Source organism: Agelaius tricolor, unplaced genomic scaffold, assembly GCF_023055355.1.
Source record: "Agelaius tricolor isolate 1412-34295 unplaced genomic scaffold, bAgeTri1.0.p SCAF_6, whole genome shotgun sequence".
In the NCBI taxonomy this organism is placed as follows: Eukaryota; Metazoa; Chordata; class Aves; order Passeriformes; family Icteridae; genus Agelaius; species Agelaius tricolor.
In genome coordinates this window covers 5,393,581-5,410,548 of record NW_027269266.1, presented here as the reverse complement: position 1 = coordinate 5,410,548, position 16,968 = coordinate 5,393,581, and the positions used below count along the sequence as shown (strand labels likewise).

General features: G+C 39.3%; 1 protein-coding gene across 4 annotated transcripts in view; it reads right to left on the bottom strand.

Annotated features, from left to right (window-relative positions):
• Nucleotides 1–16,968, bottom strand: part of DPP6 (dipeptidyl peptidase like 6) — a 568,804-nt gene that overhangs the window by 94,225 nt on the left and 457,611 nt on the right. For all 4 annotated transcript variants that reach the window (XM_071428575.1, XM_071428576.1, XM_071428573.1 and 1 more), the window contains exon 7: nucleotides 10,280–10,361. In XM_071428575.1, coding sequence (XP_071284676.1) covers nucleotides 10,280–10,361 — 82 coding nt within the window. The remainder of the gene's footprint in view (nucleotides 1–10,279; nucleotides 10,362–16,968) is intronic.

Below are 16,968 nucleotides of genomic sequence, written 5' to 3'. Positions count from 1 at the left end.
AGATATCCCTTCTTAGCTGGTTTTGTTTCTATGCTGCCATAGGAAACATGGAAGCTGAGGACAGTGGGGATGAAAACCTGCAAAGAGAGAGATTCCCTGCTGTTTGTTTGAGTTAAACCCTGTCTGTACCACCCAGAATCAGCCTGGGCCTGTGCTCATCCATGTAGCATCTTGAAGCAGAAACAATAATTGTTTTTTCATTTTGTGATCCCAAGGAAGTGTGACAAGCATTGTACCAGAAAGGTCTGGGCATTTTGCAGTTACTGCTCTTACATCAACTTCAGCAGAAAAATCTGTGATCAATTAAAAATCAGTTCTAAAGCTTGTTGCTGATTGATTATGCATTATTTAATGAATACTCTGCCAATTTCTTCTTTTGAGCCTCATAAAATGCAAACTTTGATGTTCAAATAGCTGTCATTAATGTATTCTGTCATTAGTGTTTTTCCTAATGCATATGATGTGATTACTCCAGCTCTTATCAGTTCTTTAAAAAGGGTAATAAAACCATAAACTGCTCCTCACCAGTGAGCTTGCATAATAAGATCTAGTATTTTAATTAGGTTTTTCTTCTTGCCATTTAAAAACAGTTTGATAGCAGGTGATAAAAAAGATACAAGACAAAAAACTTCAAAATATTTTCATTCTCTCCTTCAATTGGTTCATGTTCATAACTTAGGAAAGAGACAGAATACAATTGTGACAGAGGAGTGAGATAAAGAATTTTAAATCAACTTTTTTTTCTTCACAAAATGAAAATGCCATTATTAAGACCAATGATTACACAATTAAACTCTTCCACTCAATCAGAACATTGCAGAGAATCACATCTTAATAAATAATTGACAGAAAAGGCTACAGTTGCAGTTTTTTATACCAGACCATTTATCTGTTTTAATTCAAAGTAAGAAGCTGACTCCTTAAGACACCAGGGATTTAGAAGACATAGGAGTTTCTGAAGGTATGCCACAAAGAGATAAAGCTTAGTTCAATTCAAATTTACCTTGCCCAGACATAGGCAAAGGTAATGTTTACATCAAGGGGAGGACTACACCTGTTTAAAATAATTCTGCAGGGAAACTTTCAGGACAGAGAAGCTCAAAAAACAGGGGATCACTACAGGCAGAGAATACAGAAGTGAAGATTGATGCATGTAAGAATCATGCTGATGCATGAACACATCAAAATCAATATTCATGACTCATCACTGGGGATGGAAGACCTGAAAACATCTGATTCCAGTGGTGTAAGAGCTTGGCTGCACAGAAATCAGTGCAGTGAAAAGAAAATGCAGCTGTTTGTGCAAGGGAAATGAACAGGGCCACTGCAAAAGTCAAATAAAAAATCTCCTGCCTTCAGTGGCCTTGACTGCATATTTGGAAAAGGAAGTGTAGAAGAGTCACCTCTAGTAAATCATGAAAATCTCCTGATTTTAGGCACATAGCTTGGAAACTGCCAATATAACTTGAAAAATAAACATTAAGAACTTAATTTTGCTTTCTTCACATGCGATTAACAAAGTGACAGAAATGTCTGAGAGAATGGAAAAAAACATTCCTTCATGTCCTCAAATAAAGAAACATTTCCTGTCTCTGTGAAGGGTGTCCAGAGCTCTAGAGCAGAGTCTTAAGGGTTCCCCAGGGAGGATGTGGCTCTCCAGGTCTGGAGGTGACTGGGGCTGGGGGACGTGATCTGATCTCCTTGTGGGACGTGGGTACGGGTGGAGGAAGGAAAGGAGAGGTGGGAGCACCTGATCCCAGCTTTCTGGTCAGGAGGAAGGAGATGTGCCTTTCTTCATATAAATGGTAGAAGGCTCACATTCAAACACCCTGATCCTCATGGGGAACCTTAACCTTTGGTTAAGGGTCAAAAAAACCAAGCACAATAACCTAGGAGGTCCATGGAGGGCATTTGTCCTGACACAGGTGATGAAGGAGATGGTGGAGATCTTCTGCTGGACCTCACACTTTCAAACCTGAGAAATTTCAGGGCAAGGTGAAAGCTGGGAGTAGCTAATGCTGCACACACCATGAGGTGGTGAAGTTCAGGATCACAAGAGGAAATATGGCAAAAAAAAGAATAAAGCCCTGGAATTTAGGAGAGCAGAGTTTGGCCTACTCAGAAACTTGCTTGGAAGTAGCCCCCTTGCATTCTCTCTTAGGAAATCAGAAGAGTTTTTAAGATCTTGTGGGTTTAAATGACTTTAGACAATCCCAAATTGTCAAAATTAATACTCAGGATAAAGTCCCACTTAATGGACTATAGAAGTAATGGCAGATTTCTATGATATGGAGACACTTTCCCAAAATTTTTCCTTTTGAACTGGGTACAGAAGCGATTTTTTTTTTCTTCTTGATTCTCTCAGTTTAAGTCCTTCAGTGCATTAATATTCTTCTCCATTTTCTACAAGATTTTTTTTTATTTTTGACATTGCATTGTTACAGATGCTGTGCATTTCCATTTGTATTCTGTGATCAGGTTAGACCACAACATGCATGGATTCTAATCACACCTAGAATCTGCCAAAGTACAGCCAAATAAACAGCTATCACAGTTCTGGAGATTTGAAAATGGCTGTTTCAAGAAAAATGTGCTGTCCTATTTTCTGTTCTTCAGGGAAGAAAGGAGGGTTTGTTTCACCTCAACAAAGAGAAAGAGCCATGTCTGTTTGTATTTCATTGCTCTGTATTCTAATGGAGTTATTTTAATTTATAACTGCCTTGTTATATAAAAGAATGTAATAGTAAATGTACCATTTAGTATGGAACTCTGCTTCTGCTTTTAAGTTCTGCTTGATGGATTATCGTGTATTCTATAACCTAATATCTCTGATGGTTATGTAGGGCATGACTATAAATTAGATTATTTAATGTGAGATGATACAGTGTTCCATTTAAAATACTTTATTGTGTTATAGAGAGAACACCTGACTAAGAAGAGCACAAAGATTATTTGTGTCAGCATAAAGAAACTGGCAATTGGGATTTAGGATTCCTCCAGGTGCACATCTGACCTTGGACAGTGAGCTGGCCACTGCAATATTGCTCTTTAATTAGAAGCTTGCTTGTAGAAACACTCAACACCTATTCCAGCAGGTGAGGAGGACAACTAACAGAATTTTCCATGAAGTTTCCTCATCTCTCTGGGAAATGGCAGCTCCTGGGGAAGGAGAGACCAGCACCACAAGCCAAGCTGGGACCCTCCTTGGGTCCAGTCCTGCCTGTGGCATCCCAATGTCTGTGACTTCCCCACACTCTCAGCTGTGACTGCTGCTGCCTAAAGGACAAGGTCAACATTTTCATGGCAGCTATCTAAAAGAAAAGGTCAATATTTTCACTGCAGTTTTCAAGAACAGCACTTTTCATAAGCACGTATTCCAAAGGACATCCTCCACCTACCACTGATTTGTAAGGTGTCAGGAACACTTGTGCACAGACAAGAATATACTTTTGGCAGTCAGATCTCTGAAATGAAAACTGCCCCTAATAAAAAAGAGTGGTTCAATATCCATAAATCTCCATTGAAATTCAAGAAATTTCTGTAAAGGGAGGGAATAACTTCCAGTGGTACTGACCCAGTGCTGGAGTGTTTTCCTGCTAGGAATATTGTACGGTAGCAGGTGAGGAAATGTGGGAACATATAAAGGAAGAGAACTCAGCACTTTCCTTGTAGAGGAACAGGATGGTGAGTTCCTCTAAGCTAGCAAATCCATGAATATTTGCATTTCTTGTGAGAACACACTCAGTTTCCTTAATGCAGACTGTGAATGTCAGTGACATTTAATGCATCAATTCTGTAAATCCATTTAAAAGTAGGAATCTATTGCTGTAACTTCACCAGAAAACAAAGTGACATATAAGAAATCACAGAGGAAGCCTGTGGCAGTGTCTCAGCCCCAGGGGAAATGCCTGCATCATCCTATGTGTCACATTTGGGTGGAAGGGCAATTACTTTCTGATTTAGTGGCAAAATTCTATGGCAAATAGCAAATTTCATTTTGTCCTCTGAAATATTTCATGGCCACAAAAAGAGCAACATCCTATTTTAAATAAAATTACCTACATATTCCTTCAGTAACATTTTATTGCAGCACCTGCAGTTATTCTAAATATCCTGCTCTTTTGCCACCTGATGAAGATGCAGTAGCAAGGATGCTGGGAGGAGAAGAGATGTGACCATTTCTCAGCAGAGAACATAACACTGACTGTGCCAAAGCCTCCCTTTAGGGCACAAGGACCCAACACCAAGCCCAGGGGTGACAAAGGAATGACAAGGATGTGAAAAGTTAAAAATAGGACAGTGCTGCCCCTGTAAACAAAGAGAGAGCATCAAAGGAATAAAGCCCCAACAAACAAAACAAAACCAAACCTAAATACAACACTTTCCAGTGGAATTATTTGAATAAAGTGAGGGGAGAGGGGAAAGGAGCAACCTGTCCAGGTGCTCAGTGTATATGTAATATATATAAATTAAATTAAATTTTCCAAAAAAAAATCGTATTCTGATGCTCGAGAAGGGGATGAGGAGATGGATGACACATTATTATTCTGAAATTCTTGCTTTTCCAGAATGTAGGGAGCATGTTAAAATCTGCCTGAATATCCCTCACTATGCTTAAATAGGGCTTAAATGGACTTTGGGGTTGGGGGGAGAGGGAGACAGGGCAGAAGTTCTTTGTGTTTTTTGCAACTAGCAAGATAAGCAAGCCAGAATAATTACATACAGTACAACAGAGCTAAATATTGATTCATATGTCATTGCAAAAAAAGAAAAGGTGAGGGAACAACAGCTTGAAAATAATGATGCAAAAATCTATGAAAGAATGGTAGAGACAAGTAGACCTACAGCAATTATACACAGAGCAGTTTAAAAGCCCTGCTGGAATAGGAACAACAGCAGATGATTCAGTGCCTCCTGTGGAAATGGTCCTCTTCCCTTGATATCTGTGCAGCCCTTCTGCCTGGAACTAAGCTGGCATGACAGGCACAAATTCAGGCAGGGAAAAAAACTCCTAATTAGAGGAGTCACTCCAGTTTAGTTCCAGGTGTCATCACTTAACCAGCTTTTTTTTGCATCTAGATATCCAAGCTGGAAAAACATTGTACTACAGCATTACAAAAAATGATAAAGGAAATGGGTCGGTTGTGGTCATGCAGCAGGATCTATCATTCAAATATTTTATATATTTAAAAAATCCAATGGTTCATTTAATTGTATTGTACTTTTTAATATTTATGACACTAAGCTGTTTACCAGCATCAGCATTCACTGTTTGAAGGCACCTGCAAGCCCCTAACATGGAAGAGGCTGAAAGAATCCCTCCATTTTCCCCCTGGCATTTGCATTTCCCTGAAACAGAGATTTCTTATTGCATCTTCTGCACCTGCTGTGAAACTTAACTTCTGTTACCTTAGAACCAATTATAAACTTGATTGCAGCACAATCTACAAGAAAAAGAGATGGCTCCTGCTCCAAAAAGAGTTGACACTGAAAAAGGCTTATTGTCTATGAATGCAGGAAAAACCTGTTTTTACCCTTCTGTGGGGCTGCAGTAAATGCAAGGACATGCAAAAATTCCAGCAACCCCCATCTGCTTTCTGGATGTTTTTTTGTACTTAAAGAAACTGTGTAAACAATAATAGACTGACTGGTCAGGAGAACTTTAAAAGAAATATTTCTCTTTGTAGAAGAATAAATACTATGATCTATGAGAGAGATTTTTTAGAGTTATAACTGCTGCCTCTGAAGTTGTGCACGACTGCTTCCCCCAGCATCTGATGTGTCACCATTACCATTAATATCTGTCAGGATGGTTACAGATTCTGATTTTGAAAAAAAAAAAAAAAAAAGAAAATAGCAGCACAACAGAAGTGCTTCTGCTTTTGGTATTGGAGTTTAACAGCTCCTGTGAACTGTATTTAGTGCTGTCAATGCAGACAAATATTCACTGCATTTTATTGGAGCAGGCCTCCTGCTTCCTCCTCCTCCCTTGTGGCAGCAGGGCCCTTGGATATTCCTAGCTTGTCCTTAATGCAAATACTTTGAACCTGGATGTGCTCATTTTGGGATGACTTAGATAAAAGCCTCCTGAAAGCTTTGGGTTTATTGGATTCCTTGAGCACCTCGGTTCAAGAGAGGAACTGGACAGTCCCTGAAGCACTGAAGCACTCCTGAAACACTCTCTGATTTTGTCTCTGCTGCCAAGAAAAACAGCAAAGAAAACCTCTTCACACTACACTCACTTTTCTTGAAAAATAGACAGGTCCAGGCCTATCAGCCACAGAAGTTTCATGAAGCTGAGCTCAGGATCTCAGACACCATTAACCTTTTCTTAGATACTGTTGGGGCAAATGTACCACAGGAACATTGCTGAGCTCTCAGCATGTGGGCAGAGCCTTGGAACATGAGATGGAACATGATGAAAGTGGTAAAATATTCCAATAAGATCAATTAACAGAAGGTTTTTATTTTTTGGTGGCAAAATCAGAAGTGGGTAGCTGTTGAGTCATAGATGGCATGATCAGAGAAAGAGAAGAAATCCAAGGAGTGCAGAGAAGCATGCCCAGAACAGGACAAAGGTACAGAATAACACTTTTTTGCAGTCCTGTCATGCCACCCACAGTCTCATATTGCTGGAAAATATCACACAAACTGATGATAGTACAGTCTGTTCACTAAAAAGCCACCAAGCACCATGCTGAAGGCCAGTAGCTGATGAAATGGAATACTAAGTGTGGCTTTGGGCTGTCAGGTGCACCATGGAAAGGATGGATTTTTCCCATAGGCATTTTGCATAGTCACTTACACCCACAAATAGTGAATATATCACACAGCTATTCCAAGTGAACAGTGTTTTTCACTTATTCTGGAAAGGCATAAATGATGACTCATGCTGTAGGACAAATGAGAGGAATGAGCCCTTTATTAACAGCCAAAATTAGGGAATGTGTTCCCTCTTGCATTGAAATTAGTGGCTCTCTTTCTAATGACTCTGGAGCTCACACTCCAGGGTGAGGGACCCCATTCTTCCAACAGCTTTGTGAGACTTAATTTGTCAAGACTTTGGCTGAGATCAGAGAAAAGCTGAAGCATTTTTTCTGAGATGCCAGAAATGAGAGCTTTTTTGCATTCTGATCCTCTGACAGATTTTCTCTGATCCAGTATCTGCTGTTATTTAAACAGCTCAGTTGGCATGTGTGGCATTCTGCAGGCTAGTAAAAAGTCAAGAAACATGCTCTGAGGACTTAATCATCCAAAAATTGGCATATAATTTAATGAGAAAGGACAAAATAAAGCAAGATAAATAGAAAATCGCTCCTGGGAATATTCCACTATATTTTTAATTGCAGAGAATGCAGATCATTCAGGCTCCTTCTCTTTCAGATTTATTTCTTTTTTGAATGAATAGACATGCAAGAGAGAAAGAGGTCAGGCTCAGCAACCCAAAGTTCCCCTAGGAAGGATGAAACAGAAGCTACAAAGAGAATAAAAATTCTGGAACCAAGCCCTCTTACTCTCCTGCCCTGCCTTTCCTTCATGCTGCCAAAAAAGAACAAACCAGGAGATTTCAAGGGGAAAGCTTTTTTATTTCCTGAAAATTGGGGTATCTTCAAGGTGATGTAAGCCACGCTTGCCCTTGGCTCCCACCTTTCCTGGGAGGTGCAGGATGGAGCCTGTGCCCAGGGTGCAGCACCAGGGCTGACACAAAATTGGGCTCCTCCTGCTGCTGCAGGACCCCCCTCAAACACCCCCAGGAGCCTCCTGGGACCAGGGGAGCTGATCTGGGGTTCCCAGCTACTCCTTTCCCTCCCACTCCTGCATTTTCCCTCCTTCTCCTGCGACAGCACTCAGTGCACATTTAGCAAACACATTCCCACTATCAAATTTTAATAGGCTTTAATTTTCCCTCTGTCTTTGCATCTCCAAAGAAGGTGACATGAATTTCACTGGCAATTATATTCTGAGTAACCCAATTAGTCCTGAAATACAGAACATGAACATGGTGTGTTTCTAGATCTCATTTATTTTTCTTGTACATTTTTTTTTTTAATTTTAAAAGCTTCTTTTTTCCCTCTGGCTATTCTCTGCTGATTATTAGATATAAAAAGATTATATTGATGTCTGTAAAAGCATGTTTATTTTATAAACTACAGCTGTAATTTTATTTCAGGGTCAATGCCTGGCAAAGAAAAGGGCAAAAAGGCACATATGTTAGAAGTATGAAAAAATAATGCTTAGACTACCAGTGAGTTGCTACTCACCTGCCCTGATTCCAAATGCAAGAACAGGGAATAGAGCTCAATTACAGGCCAATAATTTTTCAAATCTTGAAGTAAAAAAAGCCAAAAAAAAAGCCAAAAAAAAGCCAAAAAAAAAAAGACAAGAAAAGACAAAAAATCTAAAGGAAAAAATAAGTATGCAGAACAATTTTACTGTAGCAAGATTTTTCCAAGATTCATATGGAATTCAACAAACATAGGGATTTTTAAAGGTACCAAAAATATACGTATATATAGCATGTACCCCACAGAAGGAACATGCATGAAACTTGATATCTTTAGGAATTCCTAGGGCTTTCACTGTAAATTTCACTGTAAATTACAGTTTTCACTGTAAATTGCTTAAAAAATACGGTGGAAATTGGTATCACCCTCTGCAACATTAAATAATAAAGTTGATTGTAAAGAAGACTTTTCTTCTCCTGGATTGTGCATACTCTCCTGTTGGAAATATATTTAATTTGTCTGTTTTGGTATGAACATTTTTCTTTGTTTTGGTAGAAAATCTCCTTAGATTTTCTTTCCAAGGAGGGAATCAGGTGCAGCCCTTCAGCTTGGTAAAATGAGCATGATGTGAGTGAGCAGTGAGCTGGGACCACAGGTGCTGAGGGCACACAGGTTCACACAAAACTCTATTTAAGGAAGGAAAATTCACTTGTGGGGTGGAGAATGTGACTAATGCCACTCAATATTAGATTTTAATTAGAAAATGTAGTTTTTGTTACATATTGTGAAGTCTGTTAGACTTAAAATAGAGCTAGTGAGCAGTGATGGGAAAAATGTTTTGGCTTTCTTTGCTAGGTCCTACAGGTATTCCCTGCACGTGGTGTGGGGATTGGAGCAAAATGGAGTGAGAGGTCCCCCAGCTGTGTGCAGTGAGGGCAAAGAGCTCCTCAGGAGACATTTTGCACACAGATAAAGGCTGCTGACTCCCCTCTCTGATCAGATTTGGGGTCAATGACTCTCAAACACAATTTTCCTGATGGAGCAGGAGGAGGAAAGCCTCCTGATGGAGGAAAGACTTTCCTGTTCCTGTATCTCTTATGTTTTCTCCAATCTGATTTTCAGGCTTGCAATGATGATGACTCCTATATTTTTATTTTTTATTTTTTTTTAATCACAGAATTTAAAACAATCTAGTTAAGGACACAGACAAACAGTCCCCAAGAGAGGACTGGGAACAGGAGATACGTGCCAGATTTTCTTTTATAATGAGTTTTCAAAGCTCATTTCTTGGTATAAATCTTCCATATCAAAAAATAAGTTGCCACTTTTTCATTTCTTGTTATGGTAGAAAGAGAATGTTTGGAATATAGAGAAACTTAATATTGGATTTGCACCAGGGAATGAAGCCAGGGGATCTGGCCAGGAAATAAATGCTCTGAAAAATGGGCACATCCAGGATGGCAGTGGCTGAGGGGTGAAATGCTGGGGATTTTAAGATTTTTTGCAGTATGAACAACTCTGTGAAATACAATGAATCCCTGACAAGTGGTGTGGTTGTTTTTTTAAGCAGCTCTGAAAACTGTCCAGGATCCTCTTCTAATTCTGTCTATTTTGCAAACAACCACAGGGCAAACTCAGGGCAGCTCTGTTCTAGAGAGATGCATTCTCCAAACAGGGCTGCTAATATTAACATATCCCCAGAGCCAAGTTTGCAAGTCTGAAGATGCCCTTGTGAAGCAATGAGATGCTAAATAAATCAAACTATTATCCCTATAATCTGTCCTGTGTCCAACACTGGGAGAAGCAGGTGCATACTCTCAAAAAGCTTTCATGAAGAGTTCTTTCTCTGCATTTTTGGACACGATTACTTTGCAGTGAATGGATATATTTGGGAATTTTGTAAATAAATTACATGATAGAACAATCATTAAAAATGCTAGAAGCTACCACACAGGCCTCAAGAAACTGTTCAGAAAAGGAATTATTTTTCTTTACTTCCAAGCAATAGCAGCATGGTCTCTAGATGCATTTGCACACTTGTTTTTTTCTCTTACCAGCTGTTGCCCTTTTGGACCCCAACCAGCATACTGAAGCTTTGCATTGCTGACCTCAGGGGGATACAAATTCTGGGGATCCCTGCAAAAAGAGAAAAATAAGATTTCAGCTTCAGAAATGTCCTTGTTTCAGCTGCTGCACAGCTGTGCTTTGGAAATACACCACAAACTTGTAAGATGCCTTTCAGCCAGGTTTCAGCAGACTTTTTTAACAGTAAGGTAAACACTAGCAAGTGTTGGTAAGATCAAGCATTTAAATGAGAATTTCTGTTTCTTATTAATAAGAAGCTAAACATATCAGTTCCACTGCTGACTTGCCTAAGCCTTAAGAATTAGTTCAGGGATGGCAAACAATGTAATTGTAATTATCAACTCTGATCATGTCCACAAAGGATAAACAATAATTCTATATTTTAATCCTACAGCCACAAGAAAAATAAAGTTTCGTCTTCTGCACCCAATGACTCCTCTGCCTCATAAATTTCCTTTGAATATGATGGAAAAGATTAGCAACTGTATGACAACTGATACATAGCCTGGCTTCAAAGGGAAAAGCTCCTATTAACACAAAATTTCTAATTTTTTAGAAAATAAAAATGCTTTTCTTGTTCTTTCATCCATTACCCTCATTTGGTAGCAGAACACAAGTGACACACAGCAAATGCAATATAGAAAAAGGAGGCTTTTTTGGTAAATGTCAAAGCAGCATAATGTCATTTTCTCCCAGCACAGATAGCATTGCCTTAAATGTATTTATACTCAGCACAAATAATTACATTATATATTCTGAAGTCACATTGCAACAACCCTGTGTATCGTAATATCCTACAAACAAGAACTCTAATAAAGCCTGTATAAAATGTGCCTCATTAGAAAATCTCAAACTGCTTGAAAAAGTGAGGCTATTATCATCACTGGTCTACAGACAGGAATAACAAGGCAATTTGAGGCCAACATCACCAAAAACCAGAGAAAAGAGCCAAACCCTGCCTGGCCTTTAAGCAAAAGGCCTTGCACAGTGTTTTGCAGAGCATGCTTTCAAAACAGAACAGAGCTGCATGCAGTAATTCAGCACAAAGTGAATTCTCTTTGTGAAAAACACCAATCACTTGTTTTTCAAATTTTAATAGTTTTAAAGTTTAATAGTAATAAAATGGTTATAAAAATATCAATACAATTAGAGTAATAAAAATTTTGGACAATTTGGATTAGGACAATATGAGACAATAAGAACAAAGAGTTATGGACATCTGGGTACCTTTCTCTGGGCAGCACAAGCCCGAAAAAGGACCCATGTTAACAGAGGATTAACCCTTAAAAACAACAGCCTGTTGCATATTCATACACCTCATACATGATGCATAAATTCCATTCAAACACAGGATTCTGTCTGGCCAGTGTCAGCTTCTTCCTCTGAATCCTGATGGTGTCTTCAGAACTGAGTGAGGCAGGAAGAAGTTCATTTCTCCTGATAATGGAGCAATGAATTCTCTTTCTCTGAAAGATTTAGGTGTCCTGTGGCTGCTATCTCACTGTGAGTCCTTTCTTTAAAAAAGTATCCTACATAGCATAGTTTCTATTTTAACATTTTGTTATAACCTAAAACTATATTTAATACACTACTTAAGAAAATTAATACAGTATAACTTTCCAACACAGCACATACAATATTCATTTTAATATTTGCAAAAAGCCAATCATAAAATACGCATTTTTCACATCTTTATTGCCTTTTGGGGGCCTGGTGCAGCCTCCCAGTTACAGTCCCTGGGCTGCTCCTTCCTCTGCACTGGGGCTCTTGGAGGAAGGACAGCACAGGAGCAAGAGGGATGCTCAGAACTGGCTTTGTGCAATCTTTCCACTCTCGTTTCCTCTGAGCTGTTCAAAGGCCAGCCAGAATCAGGGCAGACCCAAGGTGGGGACCCTGATGGCCACAGGTTCCCCCTTCCATCACTCCTGCAGGTGGAACCCTCACAGTAAAGCTGGAGGTTGGATGGAGATGGGATGAACAGAGGATGTGGAGGGGCAAGAGGGGTTTGTTGAGGCACTGACACTTCAAAGTCTGAGTGTACCATAAGGGACCCAGACAACTTTCATTTCTACATGCAAAATGTCATCCACAGCTGCTGCCTGTAGAGCAAAATTGTGTCTTTTATTATGTCTTTTTACCTAGAAGGTGTCTTTGTGAGCAGCCTAAAGTCATTTTCTGTAAGGTATGGATAAGAGAACTCATAATGCTCATACTGAGAGCAGCCACAAAATTGCCTTTGCTGTAGAGAGATGAGGCACACCACTTGTTCTGGATTGTGTGTGTTAGCTGCTTAAATTTCCAGTCAGCTATGCCTGTTAGGAATCAATCTCTCTGGTTAGCTGTCTTGATTATTTTAACAGAGAGTAACCTCTGAGGGTAGAAGGAAAAGAGAAAAACAGTGAATCAAATCAAAACCTCTTTTGGGAGAAAAAATAGCACTTCACTATTTGTCAAATGAACTATCTAGTTCTTGGGTTATTTTACCCATGGTGAGAAGAAGAGCAAGAAATTACAAATAGAGGGGGAAATACCATCCCTAAATAAACAGATTATACAAATTGTAAGAATTTAAAGCTGAAATGCTTCACATAACACAGGTGGAGCTAAGGGACAGACGTGCCAAATACAGCAAATAATTCATACCAGAGCACACACAAGTCCTGTCAGTTCTGTTCATTGCATCATCTTTTGGAAGAGGAAAACTCTAACTCAGTAAAAAATGCTGCATAAACCAGCTTTGGTAGCTGATATGGCAGAAGGAAAAGCAAAGAGCTGTGCTGCAGACAAAAAGAAACCAAAAAAAACCCCCAAAATCCAAAACAAAACAAAAAGCAAAGTCATCTCATTCTTTGGTATAGCCAAGGAAAGCCAGAATTGCATCTCCTGAGTTCTTTCTAAGTTGTTTCATATGGCTGGGAAGCTTCTTTTGTAGCAAAATCTTGTGTACATCCATCCTCCATCCTGTGAGATATTTCCTTCTACCACAGGCTATGAAAGCAGACCAAAATCCCAGTTTTTCCCCCACAAATGCTCCTGACTGATGCACATATTCATCTTGGCTTGTTTCTCATCTTTTTGAGGAGAATCTTCTCTGAAGCAGCCACACTCACTCATCCACCTGCAGCAAAGCTCAGCACCATGGGCAAGGGGTTGAGAGGATTTTCCTGGCCAAGCCTGATCTCTCAGGCTCCAGACAAACCTCAGGAGTTATCTGGAGCTGGGCTGCACCAGCAGTGGCCAGGGGAACCTGTGCTGTCAGCAGGCCCAAAGGTGGCATAGAAATGGAGCTCACTCACTCTGTGAAAGCTCAAATTCCCACAGATGTGTTTGGGCTCCATTTGATGCCTGCTCCATGGTGGAATATGCATGGACTCCTGCTCTGGAAGCCCCAGACAACCCATTCCAAACCCATTGTCAAGGACTCACAGATGAAAACCCATTATCAAAGACTCACTCACAGGTAGCTTTGGGTTGGAAAGGACCTTAAAGGTCATCTCATTCCAAGCCCCCTGCCATGGGTAGGGATGCTTCCCACTCTAGTAGGCTTCTTCAAGCCCCCTCCAGCCTGGCCTTGAACACTTCCAGGGATAGGGCATTCTCTGGGCAAATTGTGTCCTAACTAACCATAAGTTAACTTCTCTGGGATATTTTATCAGCCAGAGAGAGAAGGGGGAGGGAGAATAGTCTACACAGATGCTCTGGGCAGGACTGGCATAACTCTGTGATGCTCTCTTTGAGAAAGCTCTTAGGGATCCTCAAACTGAAAAACTCTTTTGGAGAGCATTTATCAACCACATTTCCAATTATCTCGTGCTACTTGGGAATTTAACTCTCTGTTTAATTCCTGTAGGGGAGTCAGGCCAAATGCACACCTGTGTGCCAGGAGCACTCTTCCATTTTACAGATAAATGGCATCTCATGCCACTCAGCTTCTTCTGGGAAGTATGTTATTCCTATTAAGCTATAGCCCTCCACAGCTAAACCCTTCCTTCTCCTCCAAAACAGCCTGCTTAAAATTCCCCTGTACTTTTTCCCCCGAATCAATCAATATTATGGGTCATCTCAGCCTCTCCAAAGAGCCAGTGCTCCTCACAGACCCTCATAATTAGGGCTTGTTTGGATTTGAGCCTGTCCCTTGTGAGCTCATTTGTGCAGGATGCTGGCTTGGAAATGGGCAATTCTGAAGGCAGTCTGTACATCTCTGGCTCCTGGTTTGGATGAAGGAACAAGTTCGCTGCATCCTCACAATATTTTCACTATTTCCTCCCAAAAAACAACCTTAATCTTAATTTCTGGCCAAAGAACTGGCAAGACCTTATTAAACTGTTGCCATTATTCCTTCCACTTTTAAAATGATTGAGCTGAGAAAGAAGGGAATAATACATTTTAGACCAGACAGAAGATGGAGCAGGTGCTACATAAACTCTTCCACATTAAAATGACATTGTCTGGACCAGAGACTGTTAAATTGCTCCAGACACGGGCATGACCTCAGCACCATGTTCAAAAACCATTTCTAAGGTAATAAATTGGGAAATTCGCTCATTTAAGTGAAGTTTTATTGCCAAAAAGTCTCCCCTCAAAATTTCCAAACAAGGAAAGTTCCTGAGTGCAGGCAGAGTGCTGACTGCCAAGTCATCTTTGCTTGCAGTTGAGCTCAGAACAAGATGTGGAATAAAACAAACTAATCAATCATGTGTTACCTGCATTTGACTTTAAAAATTACAGTGATTAATGAGGAACTTGTTTGAAAGAATTTGTCCTGTTTTTTTCTGAAATTTTTATATCTATGTGTTCCCTCTTCTGACATTTTCTCCTAAAGATGATTTTCTCCTAAATTTCCCTCAGAGAAATTGTGGCACTGGTTCTCCTTCTGAGCAGAAACATGATTAACTCTTCTATATAAAGTTCTTCAAAAGCAACTTAAAAATACCCATAAATTTTCCCCTGTAATTGAGGGAGTGGCTCCCTTTACTTCAAGAAGAATATTTTACAATGTGAGACTGAAAATGTCTGAAACTGATAAAAGCAGTCAGATTCTGGGGTATGGTATAAGCTGCTGCTCTAAGGTCTGTTTTCATAACTTCATTTTAATTTCAAATACAGAGCAACAGGATTGGTATGGAAATTCTTTGAATATCCTGCCACTGTGAAAAAAAATGCAACAATTTTCACCACAGGCTGCTCTGATATGTCCATCCTTTAAAGAAATAATGTAAACTATGTATATATGTTTTACTGGGGAAAAATTTGAAACCTCCTTCCTTCACTAGGTCATAATTTTGGAAAACATTTACTGTGTAATTAGTATGTTAAATGTCAGTAGTTAATAAAAGTTGAAGAAATAAAGACAGCTACAAAAACATGTGGGGATGGCAGAAATATCTCCTCTTGTAATCTGCATCAAGCCAGCACTGAATATTTTGAAAGACAACAGTCCTAAGGAGATCAGCTCACAGTCTTTTAAGCATTTTTTATGGTTAAGTATAAAAAACTCTCTATCTAAACTATTTGTCTCAGAACCAGAACTCAATGTCTTCACATCTACCTTTAATAACATAAAATCCGACAGCAGCTAAGACAGATTTCTTCTTCCTTAGAAAAAGGGAAAGAAAATAGAGAAGGAAGTAAAGAATAAATTCAGAAGAGCAATAAACCACTGGAAACGTCTTAATATTGAGAGTTTTTGATGCATGATGAGGAAAGAAAAGCAAACTGGAGGAAATTTGCAAAACCAAATAAAAGGATGTAAAGCATACAGGCTAATTAATAAATCTACAAAGAACCATAGATAAGGATATGGAGGAAGAGAGAAAGATTTCTAAGAGGCAGGAATGCAATTCCATGAGTAGCACACACACCATTTTAATGAGTTGTTTTTAATGACTTGACACTATTAAATGACTTGTTTACTTCAAAATTCACCAAGGAGAAGAGAAGACAGGTGCCATTAAGAAAATTTCTCCCCAGGAGATACAGAGCCCTGCTGAGACTCACAGTGAGATAAAATAAAATATCATACAAATGGGAATAAAGACTTGCCAGAACAGATAATCAAGAAATCATACTGTTAGAAGATGCAACTAAAAGAACACTCCTGGAATTCTAATAAAAGTGCTTAATTAGATGGGAAAGGCTCTTCCATTCATCTAGGCTCAACCACTATTAAATATTTAATTCTCACTCACACACACACATATTTTCTTTACAGCAATGTAAAAGAAAAAAATCTTTTCAATGAACAAATGTAGAAGGAGGAGATGAAAGTAATTTGAAGTTATTAATTTAAACTGCAGATTCACATCAATTCATTCAGCTCTTAAAAACATCAGTGCTCACCAACCATTTTTTCCAGGATGAACTAATTCCATGGATTTAACGTATAAAGGCTATAAAGAAGGGAATCTAAAACATTTGTCTCTAACTTGGCAATTCTTTTGGATTCAGGCCAACAATTATGAGCTCAGAGGTCTTTTTTTAATGTAGTCTGCCTGTGTCTGTAACCCCCCATCAATGCAATATTTGGTACTGAGCCTGCAAAACCTTGTGCTTCACTAATACCACCTTAAAATCATAGAATCATGAATGGTTTGGATTGGGGGGACTTTAAAAATAATTTATTTCCAGCCCCCCTGCCATGGACAACGACACAAAAACC